General features: G+C 47.6%; 2 protein-coding genes across 4 annotated transcripts in view; one reads left to right on the top strand and one right to left on the bottom strand.

Moving 5' to 3' along the window:
• Positions 1 to 7,402, bottom strand: part of LOC119457686 (serine/threonine-protein phosphatase 4 regulatory subunit 3) — a 36,043-nt gene extending 28,641 nt beyond the window's left edge. For 2 of the 3 annotated variants that reach the window (XM_037719324.2, XM_037719326.2), the window contains exons 1-3: positions 6,716 to 7,402; positions 6,013 to 6,068; positions 3,152 to 3,250 (exon numbers count right to left, since the gene is read on the bottom strand). In XM_037719324.2, coding sequence (XP_037575252.1) covers positions 3,152 to 3,250; positions 6,013 to 6,068; positions 6,716 to 6,857 — 297 coding nt within the window. In that variant the 5' untranslated portion in view covers positions 6,858 to 7,402. The remainder of the gene's footprint in view (positions 1 to 3,151; positions 3,251 to 6,012; positions 6,069 to 6,715) is intronic. The other variant, XM_037719325.2, reaches the window with a different exon arrangement.
• An 851-nt stretch (positions 7,403 to 8,253) lies between these two features.
• Positions 8,254 to 12,038, top strand: LOC119458719 (BRO1 domain-containing protein BROX). The gene is made up of 5 exons (XM_037720575.2): positions 8,254 to 8,474; positions 9,224 to 9,427; positions 10,881 to 10,976; positions 11,116 to 11,188; positions 11,757 to 12,038. The coding sequence occupies exons 1-5, from the start codon at positions 8,374 to 8,376 to the stop codon at positions 12,021 to 12,023; spliced, it is 741 nt and encodes a 246-aa protein (XP_037576503.2). The 5' UTR covers positions 8,254 to 8,373; the 3' UTR covers positions 12,024 to 12,038.
• Positions 12,039 to 14,383: the final 2,345 nt, after the last annotated feature.

The following is a 14,383-nucleotide window of genomic DNA, read 5'->3' as shown; positions in this document are numbered from 1 at the left end:
AGCAAATACAGCCGAGGGACATGCGAAAAATTTCGTTGTGGAGGAACTTCGCTGACACGAAATTAGTACGTATATACGTACGCCAAATGGCAAAGCCGCGAAAGAAGCCGAAACCATAGTCTGGGAAATCTTCGCGATGGCGTGGGGGCAAAGATTGAGACGTACCGAAGGCGGTCAATAAAGTGTCAACTTCACAAGAAAATGCATTTCGTGCTGCTGTTACAGAATTTTTCGTACATTGCGGTAGACGCCTAACCCAATGTGCGTGCCCGGCCGATCACGCAACACTCATTCATTGAGTGTTGCGCGATCGACCGGGCACTCATTCACTCATTCATTGAGACGGCGCACATGCACCGTCTCAATGAAGCGGTTTGAATTATCACAATTTCATTGCATATTTATGACAAAGTCAGCAAACTTGCGTTTACCAGAAGTTTTATTTCCAAAAGTGGGTCAGCCTGGATTTCTTACGCTTCACGGCAAGCAAAGGCGTTACGCGAGTCTCACACTCCGTTAAAAGAGCCATCGCAATGTCATTGTCGTGGGCTCTGATAACTTTTAAGATGAGGTCAAAAGCATCCATTACTTTCAAAGCAGTCACCGGAGTCAGTGAGTCTAGCAGGTTGTCATTTTTCCCAGACGAGACGTTGGCATCATGTTGACAACTGCGGCTACAGTGCGGCCACCGTATCTTGAAAGCAATCTGCGCCGTGCACAAAGTGCGCGCTGTGCTTTCGACGTTTAGTTCACGTTCAAGCGAGAGACGGCACAGAGGTCAATTCACTCGCTGCTATTGCCGCGCCTTCTCATTCCAGCGTGTTGACACCCAGTTTCCGCAGCCGTCGAGCGAGATGTGTTCATGTTTACCTGTGCGCGCGTGACACCATGCTTGGTAATTTAGTTAGTAAGCGAATGTTTACAAGTTTATACGGCCGATAAAACTACGATCCTTAGTTCGTATAGCTGTCTACTAATCTGCTATCGCAATCGATGCTTCACCTTATGGGCGAAACTGTGGACATTTTTCCTTCCGCTTTCTGCCTCGGCGATCATATGTGCATTCTCGAGAGAGAGAAATTTACGCTTCTTCGTTGGGGTAGTCATTTCGACCGGACACACACCACAGAAAACGGCAGCGATTGTGGTGATTCCATGCAGTCTTGCGCAGGCGCGTAATGACCTCGCGTGATGACCTCGCACGGCTATGGATTGCAGTGGCGTACAATCGGTACTTTGAACTTGATTTCGTTTGCGAAAACGTCAGTTCAAAAGACATACGATCTTCACAGCTTTGGACGGGCCTTCTAATTTGACTACTCGGCAATTCCAATTTCAATTTCAGTCCCAGTTTCGTTCTCGCAAAGTTCGTTGAAGCGAAAATACTGAATAAAGCGCCTTCGTTATGGAGACTTTTTGTAATACTTTCTATGGGCAGCCGACGGGGAATCTGAAAAGCTTCGTTGTGGCGGAAATTTTGTTGTAGCGGCATTCATTGTAGGGGGATTCGACTGTAGCGCTGACAGAGATTGCACAGAGATGGCATCAGAAAGTTCTGCAGGAAAATTCAACAAGATTGACCAAGCCGTATTTTCTATCACGCTGAAGTGCAACACAGCTTTCTAATCATCAGTGATCGACTACAATATGCTAGTTATAACAAGCACGTTAGGTCATGGGAGCCAGTATCAAAACTGTGGCAGTGCCAATGTTTGTTTCTTTTATGTTTACATCATTTCCTGACCTATGAACATCTGTTCTTAGTATAAACTGTGTTTGGACACATTGGTGAACTTATCTTTCTCTTTAGCTCCATTTAAGCCCACTTATTAGTTTGTCTTTATTGTCCCTGTTATGACATTTGACAGTGACCATCATTGGTATCTCCATGTTTCCAAGCATGTATCATGAATGTACACGTAAGAGGCTGCTGTCACTGCTATCATTGTGCGGAACCATTCATTTTTGTGAAAACAGGAATGCTTTGTGAAACCTTGTGCCAGTACCATCACTTAACTGCAAAAGTGTTCGGAGCACGGTTCTTTTTTCAACAAAGTTAAACTTCTTCATGGGGTCACGGCAAATCCCAAAAATTTTAATGTTGCATGGGAAAGTTTCCGTTCCGGCTTACTATTCCAGGGCAGATGCATTGGCTGCACAGAGATTTTTCTTCTTCTCAATATCCCATGCTACGGACTCTTTTGCAATTGGGGGTATATCTTGAGCAATATGAACGGGATAACGAGCGTGCGTCAGATAGTACTAAACTTGACTTCCAAGTGGTATGCGCGGTGGCTACAGTCAAAATTAAAATGAAAAGGAGGGGCTGTTAGGTTAACCAGTGGCACTCTGACCTCACCTGCATTTCTATAATGCAAGGAACGTCTAGTAAACATATGGTTGCAATAATGGATAATGCGTTCAGGAATAGTAACGATGGTCAATGTGTTTGAGTGTAGTGATAAATACTGCTGTTGCGTCAATACCCACTTCTAATGACACGAATGTGAGCATAGATGGTGAGAGGGCTGACGGCTGACATGAAGCAACTAACACCACAGAAACAACACGCAGCGGGACTGCCATCGGTGAACTAAACAGCGCTTTCCCTTCGACAGCAGCCGCCGTGTGTTGCTCAAAGTTGGGTTTGAGGCTAGCTATCTGATACACGCTCTTGTGTTCGCTTTCCCACTGCATTTGGTAGTACTAAGCAGTTTCTCATTATGGCTTGTCATTCCAAAGCCATTATGCATTCAGAAATAGTTCTCTATAGCTGGGAGTCTTAAGATGCTATTTTGCCACATGATCTACGTTGCGACTAGACAGTACTCCGAGCACTTTTTCCAGATACTCACGGCTACAGAACATTACTTTTGTAAGTACTGCTTCACCCAGTGAAGTTTTTCACTGAAAGCACCCTTGAAATTCCGAGGCTTGTAAATGCATTAACAATAAAGCCCACCAGAAACTTTTGACATTTATGTCAATGGACTGGGTAGCAAGTGAAACTGAATATTTAGCACTTTGCCCAGTGTATCCTGTAATCAATGTAGTATAGCCTTTCACTAAGAGGCCCATCGATTTTTGTCTACTTCCAAGAAATATCTTATTACTGTTTCCAGAAGAGCAAAATGACAGCTTATAAGCATACCTGGCAGATTTTCTCCCATATCTCGTCACATCCCGCCTTCTCTTGAAAGCTCAGTGCTAGGTCATAGTTGTCACCTTCTGACCACACGATCAGCGTCTCCTGCAACACATGATGTAGACATATCGATCAACACAAAATCCACAAAAGATTGCAGAGTCGATAGCAAAATGCACCCAGGCTGCCCGTGAAAACTTCTACAATCAAACAGGGATTCCGAGCTGAGCACACTCAACACACAAAACCTCCTCGCCAACCTTTTTTTCACATTGAGATGGCCCACCCTGCTTGTCAATCTTTTTCTCATAACGTACATATTACAAGTAGAGCCTGCCATAAGCAACTTTTATTATTTAAGCAGCCCACAAAATGTTTGTCTGGAGACCAAACTTGCTCAGCTCAATCGCACAGTGGAAGCTGTGAAGTATAAACCGCATGCACCCGATCTGGCGAGCGACAGCGAACGATGGAGATGGCTGCCGCATTCGCTCGTCACTTACATGTCGTACCGCACGCGAGCAACAGTTTTGAGCGATGTGTCGCCGGTGTTGCCAGTATGAGGGCAGCAAATACGCGCTGAAACTGGTGTGACATGTGCTAATAGAGCAGCTTAAATATTTCTAAAGGTCTTGCACTAGGTTCTTATCCTTGCACGTATCAAAATTTAGTTCGCTCGTTCCGTGCTACAATCGGTAGTACTTGACTGATGTACACATCCTGTTCCGGCTTCGCGCTATGGGCTAGTCGCTCATAGCACTTCCGGGCGACGAGCAACGAATTCTAGATTTCCAGAACAGAGCGATAGCGATGGAGCGACAAGAACGAGCGATCTGTTCGTGCTATGGCCCGTTTAGTCACTCGTCGCGCATGAAATCGCTCTCATGCGGTTTGGGCTTGAAAACACTTTTAAATGGCCATTTGAATGAATAGTCTTATTGCTTCATTGCTAAGCCTACTGAACTTATTCATGTGACATATTGAGGACTGTTTCTTGCAAGTTTTTCTAATACCTTGCCTGGATTGAAGAGGGTGTTCTTTTATTTGTAGAAAGCAATGTCCTTTAGGTTCATATTAAACCGAATCACTGGATGCAAATTACAAGGTTAAAAAGAAAAAGGCATCTTCTGATGCTTACACACACTCATGTGAAGAATTCAGTCGCAACAAAAACTTCTGAATTTCCCACCTTTTCTTCAAATGTTCTTAAGTTTGCCTCACTGTCAGGAAACTGCATTTTTCCGCTTAGCCGTGACAAACTAGTGTAAGATAATCTTGACAGCAGAACCTTCGATTTATGAAGAAATCATACCACAGCAAATGCAATCAGTTGGATGATTTTTCTTGCACCTCAAGCACACTGCCTAGGCTTTTGCTGTCTGTGTTTTCACACAACCAAAACACACTGAATGGCCAAGATCATACTTTAATACCACTAGCAAACATATTTGAGGAATTTCATTGAAAAGATTACTATGCGTCTTTCAAACCACGTTTCAGTTACAAAAATGGATCTCAAAAGGCAGCACCTTTCTGTTTTAGGCAACTAACCAAGTTGAAAGCCAATAAATTAGAACTGTTTACTGACATGAATTGAGTGACAAAATGAAGAACACCTCGTGTCCTTCCATAAGCTTCCTAGCAAACAAGCTAGATGTGAGGGAACAGTGGACAGAAGTAAGCATTTTTGCGGAATAGCGAACTGGACACACTGTACAAGCTGTGACCTGCTTATGTTCTAGAGGCAAGCAACCTCTGCTACTTGGAGCTGTCGTAAAGAAACGAAGACAGGCTGCAGACATTTCCAGACTGCAAGAAATGCAATGAAAACAGAGCAGCAGGTAACAGGCAAAGGACTTATCACCATGAGATAACAGACCTGCAAGAACGAGCAGCATAGGTTTGGAAAGCCCCACCCCTGTTATCTACCCAGACAGCAGACACCACTATCACAGCTCACACTGCGGGCAAAACGGTGGCCATGGTAGTTATCAGCATGGGAGGCGGACTACATCACAAAAGCCTTCATCGACGCAAACGAAGGCGGCGGCGTCAAGCTGTCTGGCTTCAAACCACGGTGAGAAACAGAGAAAACAAGACGATTCTGCACTGCGCAGTGTTACGGACAGTACGCTATACTTGTCACAGTAGTTCACACGTTTCTTGATTGCAACAAAAGTACTCAGTTCAGGGCATAATGCTATTCAGCCCCTTATGCAATGAACTACATAAGTGAACTAAGGGTTCAGCAGAGCTGACAGATGCACAAACTTGGGCCAATTGATGCGTCACTTGTGATTAACACAGTGGGAAATTACAAACCAGAGCACTGAACATGACAATACCAGGCATCAAATTCTGTTTACCGACACACATTCCACAGCTGCAGAGTTGTTATAAATGCATGTTTCAGTAAAGAAAATGTCGGTTCAGAAACAAGCTAGTTTTCTGAGAGGCAATCAAACATGCCAAATCCATCTGCCTTTAATTAAAAGGGCCCCAAAGTGATAGCGATGATAAGATAAAATCACATCGCTAAATCCATGTGGGTGTTGAATGTGATTACTATTAGCTAGCTTCTAGGCTTGCAGATACACGAGAGGTGGACATGAACGTCAACACGAGAGAGAGCGAGAGAGAGAGAAACAGGTAATGGCGACACTGACCAATGGGCTAGGTGCAGAGGTCTATGACGTTATTCACAGGGTTCGACTACAATAGACGAACAACGATGCTTATGTACGATGAGGTTACCATGACGTTTCTGCCCAGTTATAAAACACGCAATTACGGGTGCCTGCTTAAATGTGGGGCGCCCCTCTGTGTCAGAATCGTTTACGAACAAGTTGCGTCATGCAATGTCTTACCTGTTGCTTCTGGTAGGCGGTGTCCTGCTGTATTTTTGATTCCAAGAGTAACGAGCCTTAAAAAAAAAAAAAGAAAAGGAAGAGAACGGTGAGCGAATTAAGCATCTGAGAAGCATCACACACGACGGATTTCGTTCGCTGAACGTCAGAATTTTCGCACCCCTTTCGCCAAGACGCGAGTAGTTCGAAAATCGCACCAGCGCCGAGTTTGGCATGCTCCACGGGCTGGATGAATCAATAAGTAAAAACGGGAAAGATGGGGCGCTCAAGAGCACAAAAACAAAAAGTGAAAGCGCGGTCGTCCAGTTCCATAGTGCAAAACAGAGTAGGGACACACAGGTGGAGGTAGAAACAAACAAGACACGGCTGGCAGGTAGCCGCGCACAACAAAAACGAAAGAAATTTAGTAAGGATGCCTTCAACGGCGTTATTTTAATCCTCTCGCGAACGCAAACTTTGCTGCTGTGGAGAGAGAGGCTGCAGACCATCTCCTAGAATGTAAACAATAGGGAAGCCTCATTTTTAGGCGGTCTCGCAGCACTCGACCGCCGTTGACGTCTCAAGGCGACAGGACTGAGCAAGACGCGCGACGAGCATCACGGAAACACGGTTCAAACATGCAGGTCGACGCGCAAGTGACGTTTGGCCGAAGCACACCGCGGGGTCATGGAGCAAGCAAGGGAAGGGGGGGAGGTTTACTCACCGTCCGACTCGGCCCGCACGAGAAGGGACATAGCCTTGAGCCGCTCGACGTACGAAGACGACACATGGCCCGTGCCGCGGTCATCCCACTGGCGATCGGCGTTCAAGGCGTACAATTTGACGCGTCTTCTCGTATCCGCCATACTCGTCGTCGGTCGAACGACGTCGGGCGCTGCTTCTCCGCTCTTCGCTTGACTGTCGCGCCGCCGATCACATCCCGGTCGCTGGGCTCCTGCGGGACCGACCACGGCTCAGCACACAGCCCGATACGGGCCCCTGGGTCTCGCCACTTTTGCACGGCACGTCGCGGATGCACAATGCCCGCAGGTCCGTCCGGCCGCTCTGCCGACGGGGATGCAGGCCGCCAGGCGAAAATTTAAATTGTTTTAGGGTTAAGTATGCACAGCTTTTAGGCTTAGCACGTATCTCGGAAAGATGCCACTGTGCTAGCCTGGATTTAGGCTTCGAAAGAGTAACAAAACCACGGCGAAAAATGCATCGAAATATTGCACGGCGCGGCTGACGGCTTTTCAGAAACACGCGCCGGCGCACGCGATCCGGAAAAAGTTCACGAAGCCAAACAATTGCCGATGAATGCGTCCACACAGTCCGGTGACGAGGAAAAAACTTACCAATCGCTCACCTCACCTACAGTACGAATACAACGCCATTTTGAAATTGCCAAAGCACTACGGGGTCTTCTATTGTCAAGCCAGGACGTGGCGCGAAATTTAAAGTCGTTGACGTCACACAAGTGCTGCAACAGCTGATTCATTTCTTCCGAGGTTCACACGCACGTTTTGTTGTTTACATACTTTGCCTATGTCTTGAAACTGAACTCAGTGGCAATTTTGTGTACCCCTAGGTACAAATTTTGGATGGTAAGGCTTTTGGAAAAGTTTTATGAGTCTTACGATAAAAAACTACAAAATGAGTGTTGCAAAATGGTGCTCCCTGATGTAGCCAGCGAAGCGAGGCTACATCGGGTGCAAAATAAAGGAGATGAAATCAGTAATTTATTTCAAGAATTTTTTGTTGCACACATTGTCGAGAACTGCGATTGTACAATAGTAAACACAAGTGCCAAGCGCAAATGTACTATGCATGGTAGACGGCGAACGTTTGCGAGACAAACTGCGCCAAAAGAAGTTGCGCGAATGATCGTGCCTCCCATTACAAAGAGATATTAAAGAAGTGTGTAGTTATAACTGCCGAATACAATTCATTTTCGAGGTCCCATCACACGCGAACGTGAAATTCCACAGCACGGTTATACGTCAAGCACCACAGCTGACCGTAAAAGCTAGTAAAAGCATTGAATGGAAATGGAAGGACGGAAAGATTCCGTAGCACCCAAGCAACTCCGCTAGAGCGCGTTAATGTACTATTATTTTTTTATTAACATTTTCACAGTACGCGCAAGAACTTCTGCGGGGTGCGTAGTTATTTGTTGACAATTTAGATTAAAATTATAGCTTTTATAAAAATTAGAATTTACAAAACTTACTTTTTGTTTTTCTTAAGACAGACGAGCTGTGACGCGCTTGTCGGTTGGGTTGTTTTGGTTTGTGCTGTGCATTTTTAGGCTGGTGGGACTCCGTGCGTGTGAATTGTGTAAATCTCTTATCTTTTGCGCCCAGGACATTTTCTGGAGCCACCATGGCCTTCTGGTTTCATCGAAACCCTTTGAAAGCCACCGGCATTGTCAACTTTGACCTCAAAATGCTTGCCATGGACAGCCAAGCACTGAAGCTCTGCAGGTTAGCTCGCCCACAGCTGTGCATCCGGTGCTTTGGAGTGCTGAACCGTGATCGAAACACCGAAATCGCAAATGAGCTTGAAATACGCATGCTTTCATTCTGGAAAACAATGTTGTCACGGAGGCGAAATAACACGAATCCCGATGCCTTAGCTGCACGAAACAAGCGCTTCGGTAACTCTATCCACAAATGACGCAAACGCGTCAGCCTTGACGCTGCGTAAACTAGCATTTCGCGATCCTGAATTGGCGAGAAATTTAGGTAATTTTTCAGCTTAGAAAGAGCCGATATTCGCAGCAAAGTAATAATGAACCCCCAATCTGGGAGCTCGCTTGCACTGACAACGACCCGGTCAACTTCTCAACCGTGAAAACCCGCGTGTCGTAGTCAATGCCCAGCTTGTTATCGTCGTCAGTGTCTGGTACACCTAGCTTGAATCTTAAGCGACTGTCTAGGTGATTGATTGGCTATTCCATAATAGGAAGTAGAGTTTTGCACATATCGCTACTTTCGCTTGTTCGCAAGTTGTCTGGCAAAACGGCGCGCTGTTCAAAGCTAATGAACAGCTTGGCGGTGTTGTTTGGAGACAGCAACAGTCGTCTTGCTTTTCCGGAAAGCTTAGCACTTTGTGATGAGAAGTTTATAAAATTCAGTTTGCACTGCTAGCCTGCTGAAGTGCTTTGCTTATGGATTCCACCTTACCATTTAATGTTTGACTGGCAATTGTGCATTATACTGCCCGATTACAGTGACCTGCGTCTGGCCAGAAACCACCTACTCGACTTGCTGACAGACCCTTTAAATGACATCGGCACAATTGAAACTGCTCTGAACACTTACCTGGCACTCTTTGCTGGCATGATCCTGGCCCCCGACGAAAAGGGAGGGGAGAGCAAGCTGAGAAACACCACAAGGTTTCGCTGGACCCAGACCATGCTGGGACAAACACCACTGTGAGTTTTGATATGTCAGTAAAGTACGATTTTGCGTGACTTGCCTTACTTACATCAGCTGCTTTTTACTATGAGTAAGAAACTGTTCAATGTTACACATCACATAAATTGTCCCCGTTCCTTTATGTATTTTAACGCTATTAGTATTCTTTGGGAACTTCACACAGTTTGCAGTCTGTCTGACCATCCGTCCGCCCATCTGTGTCTAACCTCTTTCACGCCAACTTTGGTCGCTGAGTAGCCCGTGGTCTAATCGGTAGAGCATCGAATTACTGTGCTGAGGGAGCAGGGTTCGAAACGAACCGTCAGACCAACTTGGGGTCACGGGGTGCGTGCCAATCTCGAACACAAGAAAAAAAAGAAAAGAAAATCCTTTAGCAATGTCTCCGGTACTGGACGGTATTAAACCGGCGTCACATATATTTAGGGTTGTTGGTTTTCGGGTTTTATATTTTTTTTTAATTCTAAAAATCGGGTGCTATTTTTCAAGCCGCTAATTGGGGGAAAATTAGGTTTCTTTCAGGTTAAATTTCCAAGTGTATCGAGTAAAACATTACATTCGTGTTTTTTTTTTTCGTTTATTTTTTCTTCTTGGATCGGAGGGTATCACAAGCTCCTTAACGCTCACGCGTTAAAACTAGGGATCAGTTTTAAGCTGGTAATCGGGGGGGACATCAGGGTTTTCTAGTAAATACTCCAAAGTTCGGCGTTTGCTTGGAAATTAATAAGTAATAATGACAGCAAAGAGCATTGATAACTTCAAGAAAATAAAACATTTTATTCACGAAAAGCTGGTCATCGATTTTATACACATCCTTGTTAACATATATTATAAACTGCATGCGCAACATGTCAGTCTCCATCCGAGAACTGTCCGATCTTTGAACGTATCTCAGCTGAGAGAAAGCTCTGTCGACATTACAGCTTCCATTATCTATAGGCACAACAATGTCAATGCAACAATGTCAGTCAGTTACTAAATCAGAGTTAGGCGCGCTCATGGGGCGGTTGGTTGAAAGCCGTGTAGTGTCCACAGTACTGCATGCAGCTTGTGAAATGAACTATAGATCACTGGAGTTCACTTAAGCCAACAGGATCTAAACTTCGTTGTTCTGAGGCAGGGTAGCGAGTGCGTGTGCACTGCAAACTTTGTGCATCATTAGAAAAAAGAGTTGGTATGTGGTTTTGCAATTCGGGGAGAAATTCAATTTGGGGGGAGTATTTCAGCGCTTCCATTAATGCCACAGTAATTTCCGCTGTGCTTCCTCTGTCTTCGTTGTCAGTTTGTGCACGTGGTTGTACTTCATTTTTCTCAGTCAGTCCTTCTGTTGCGTAGCAACTACACCGCTCTGTAATGGTCTCAGGGCCAAGAGGATAATTGAAGTGAATTAATAAATAAATAAATATGTTTGATGCAATATCGGCATGTCTGTGGTGTTTCCCTCCTGTGCAGTGTGCAGTCGGATGCAGTCTTTGAGCTGGTCTCAATCTGCCAAAATGTGGGGATTTGGCATATGAAGCATGCGTCGTCCATTGCCGCCAAGGAGGAGTAAGCCTACCCTTCCTGTGCCAATCTCAGAGTGTCACAGAGTTTTCAGCTGCTGCGTAAATATTTAGCTCAGATGCAGGAGTCATGATGTAATTTTTTGGCGTTGACAAGCTGAGACAAAAGATGCACTTGTTTCCAGCATCAACATGGATGAAGCAAAGGATGTCCACAAGTGTCTCAGGAAAGCTGCTGGCTACTTCAGTGCAATGAAGGTGACTGCAGCTTTGCTCCTAAGCTATAACAGAGGTTCATTTGTACCCGAGTATAACTCCAGACAAGGTGTAAATCGTCGCTCCAGGCTTTCATGCACTTGCTTTTCATACCAGAAGTGTGGTGTAAAGGTGTGTCATATACCAGCACTGTTTTCCGTATTTCTCTTCGGCTGCTTGCACAAAGGACTACATAACAATGTTGAGCCAGATAGAAAATGCCATGACTTGACGTCTTTTTAGAGCCGTTTTGTCTGGCTTCTTGAAGTTTCATATTACACAGCCAACTGAGTAGAGCAACACTCATTTTACTACTCCATAAGCTGCGGTTAACAGCAACCTCAGCCAGTCATACCAGAAGCATGTAAAATATAGCCGAAGCTGCCCGTCCTTGAAGCTGCTTGTCTTGTACAAATCTGCTGACTGGCACAAGTATTTAGCATTTTTTTGAAAATATATTTTGGCAATTGCAAACATCTTGTGGAAAAAAAGAAAAGTGGAAAGATAGCTATACAATGTCTGCGTGAGTAGTGGCCTTTGCTCGACTACATGCCATTCTTATTTGGACCAGGACAAGTACGTAGGACAACTGAGGGAGCAGCCAGTGCCAGGATCAGATCTGGACTCACGAGTGTCAACTGCCTACATCAACCAGTGCACTGCTGAAGCACAGGAAGGTATCGTGGTGTGCATGTTTCACAATAATTTATTTGTGAATTGTTTTAGGACTCCTTTTTATTTGCGCAGTTACCTTGCTCTCTATGTACACCGGCGAGCAAAAGTATACGGGCCAGGGATTGCGCGAAAAAGCCGATTTTTTTCAACTGCCTGCGAATAAAACTTGAAATTGAGGATTGCAGTCCAAACTTGGCATTGCGAACTTTCCAGTGTACTCGTCAATTTCAGTTTACGCGTGTTAATTACAAAGAAGTTAAGTTTTTTTGGCATCCCTGTGGTCCATATACTTTTGCTCACTGGTGCACATTGATACTGTGAATGATTAAAGAAGATTAAAGCAGCCAGCATGCTTATTTGTTTCCACAGACAGACACTGTTCCAGAATGATAAGGATGTGCATCAGTATGATTCACTCCCAGGAGAACTAAATGTCAGTGTCGGTTCATTATTAACTGTAGAGTGACAGAAAGGCTATGGCTACGGAGATTATCAAAGCAAACACATTGAGTGTATAGGGGTATTTACTCAAGTTCGCTCGTGCGCACCTGACCCTTCTCTGGATCGCACCGCGCCAGCGGAGCGGCAGTCGCTCGCAAGCACTTTCGCAGCAGCCCTAACAGTCAGAGCTGTGACCCCTAACCCGCGGTTCGCACTGAGTTGCGACCACGGCGGGTTCAGGCCAGGGGGGACAGGGCGAGTCTTTGACTTAAGGTGTTTATTCACCTTGAGTTTACACACCAACTGAGGCAACAACAGGTACACAAAATAAAACGGCAACCACAGCGGCGGAGCGTTCCGCACGACTGAGGTGACAAAAACCACACAATAGTGGAAACACACGAGAGGCTGATAAGGGTTCAGCTCACCTAGCGTGGATCCGCGCTCGGCCCTGGGGCGGTCAGTCGCTCACAAAAGCCGGGCGTTGCAGGGGGACGGCGTGCGGCAGTCTCCGCGGCTGAATTGAGATGCGGCCAGTCGCAAGCTCGTCAGCCGAAAGACAAAAACGCCTCGGGGGAATAGCGCTTCTCCCCGAGCGACGGAGAGGGAGTATCCCCGGTTCCAAGAAAGGGGAAAGGAGGGAACGGGGTGCCTCGGATGCGGTCTCGCGGCCAGGCGCGAAGAGCAGCGGGAGCGGCGAAGCGTGCTCTCTCCCCGCTACCCTCCGCGAGCGAGCACGTGATCATCGCATGATAACCGCGCGGCCGCTCCGAAGACATCGGGATGCGCGTGCGATCCCACATCCCCCCCTCCTTAAAATCCCCCTTCAGCCGCGAAGAGGCCGCCGTCACCTGAGGCTTTTCCGAGAGGGGCCAGCTACTCCGCCATCAGGGCGGTGAAGTCCAAGTCGATTAGGGAGCAGCCTTGGCCACCCGCCGCCGGTGTCGCTGGGCTGTCGGTCCCCGCAGGCCAGGTCGAGGTGCCGGGCGATGGTGACGATTGCGACGAGCATGACGATGGTGCTGACGAAACCGCAGGGACCTTCTGCGTGGTCCCCGCGGCGGCCTCCAGCAGCCATTTAGCGAACTGCGGGTCTGTCCTTGCCCGCCGAATGACGTCTTCGGTAGCCGCGTTCGTGTGCGGCTCAGTGCTTTTCTTTGAAGGCGCTCCGTCCCCAAGGGCCGCGATCCGCTGTCGATGGAGCAGTGATTTCTCGTGGCTCTCGTGGATGATCAGCCCGCCGCACTCGCAGAACACAGAGCCCGGATCCGGGGGAATGCAGGCGCTGTTCGACTGGCGATCTAGTTCGGTTATCGTCCGGCCCTGAAATGGCGCGAAGAGCCGGTCGCTTCTTTTCGAGATGCGCGCCCGCTCCTGCCTTTTCCACGGCGCCGCCGAAAAGTAGGAGACGGGAGCCTCCGTGCCGGCCTGGAAGGTCCACGTTGCCACCGAGCGCCTTTCTAGTTTAGTGCCCGGTGTGGCCGAGTGATGTTGGCCTGTGGATCCAGGATGAAAGGGGGTGCCAGGCCGGCTTCTCATCGCGCCCTCGCTGTCTCGGCCACCAGACATGGAAGCCCCGGGAGTGGCAGGAGCCAGGTGTTGTTGTTGCTTGGGCCGCTTGATCCTCGTGTGGTCGGGCCCGCCGGAGTTATGGTACGAGTTCGACCAGCGTTTCTTCGCGTCGGTGGCGCGGGCGTCACGGTGGTTCGACATCTTCGCCGAGGACGGAGCAAAGCTTTCTTGACACCCAGCCGGACGAAGGCGGAAGTGCCACTGTCCCGTTTAGGTATCGCCAGGCCCGTTCGTCCCCGTCGCCCCGCCTTTTCGGTGTACGGCACCTCGGAGGGTGCAGAGCCAAAGGCCCGCCGAGCCATTACGGATGGCGGGTTGCGACTCGTTGCGCAGCGGGAGGCCACTGCGTTCCTGTGGGAGATGTCTTACGCTCGGCCCCGGCGCCGGGTGCCTGGTTGCGGGCCCGCAACTCGGTCGCGGGGCTTGGCGGTGCGGTTCGGAGAATTCTGCGCCGCTGCCCCCATTTCGGACCGGAAGCTGTTTGCGGCCTTTTTCTCCTCGTCGCTGGCT

This window comes from Dermacentor silvarum, chromosome 7 (assembly GCF_013339745.2).
Source record: "Dermacentor silvarum isolate Dsil-2018 chromosome 7, BIME_Dsil_1.4, whole genome shotgun sequence".
In the NCBI taxonomy this organism is placed as follows: domain Eukaryota; kingdom Metazoa; phylum Arthropoda; class Arachnida; order Ixodida; family Ixodidae; genus Dermacentor; species Dermacentor silvarum.
Note: the sequence above shows the minus strand (reverse complement) of the source record. Positions and strands in the feature narration are given on the sequence as shown.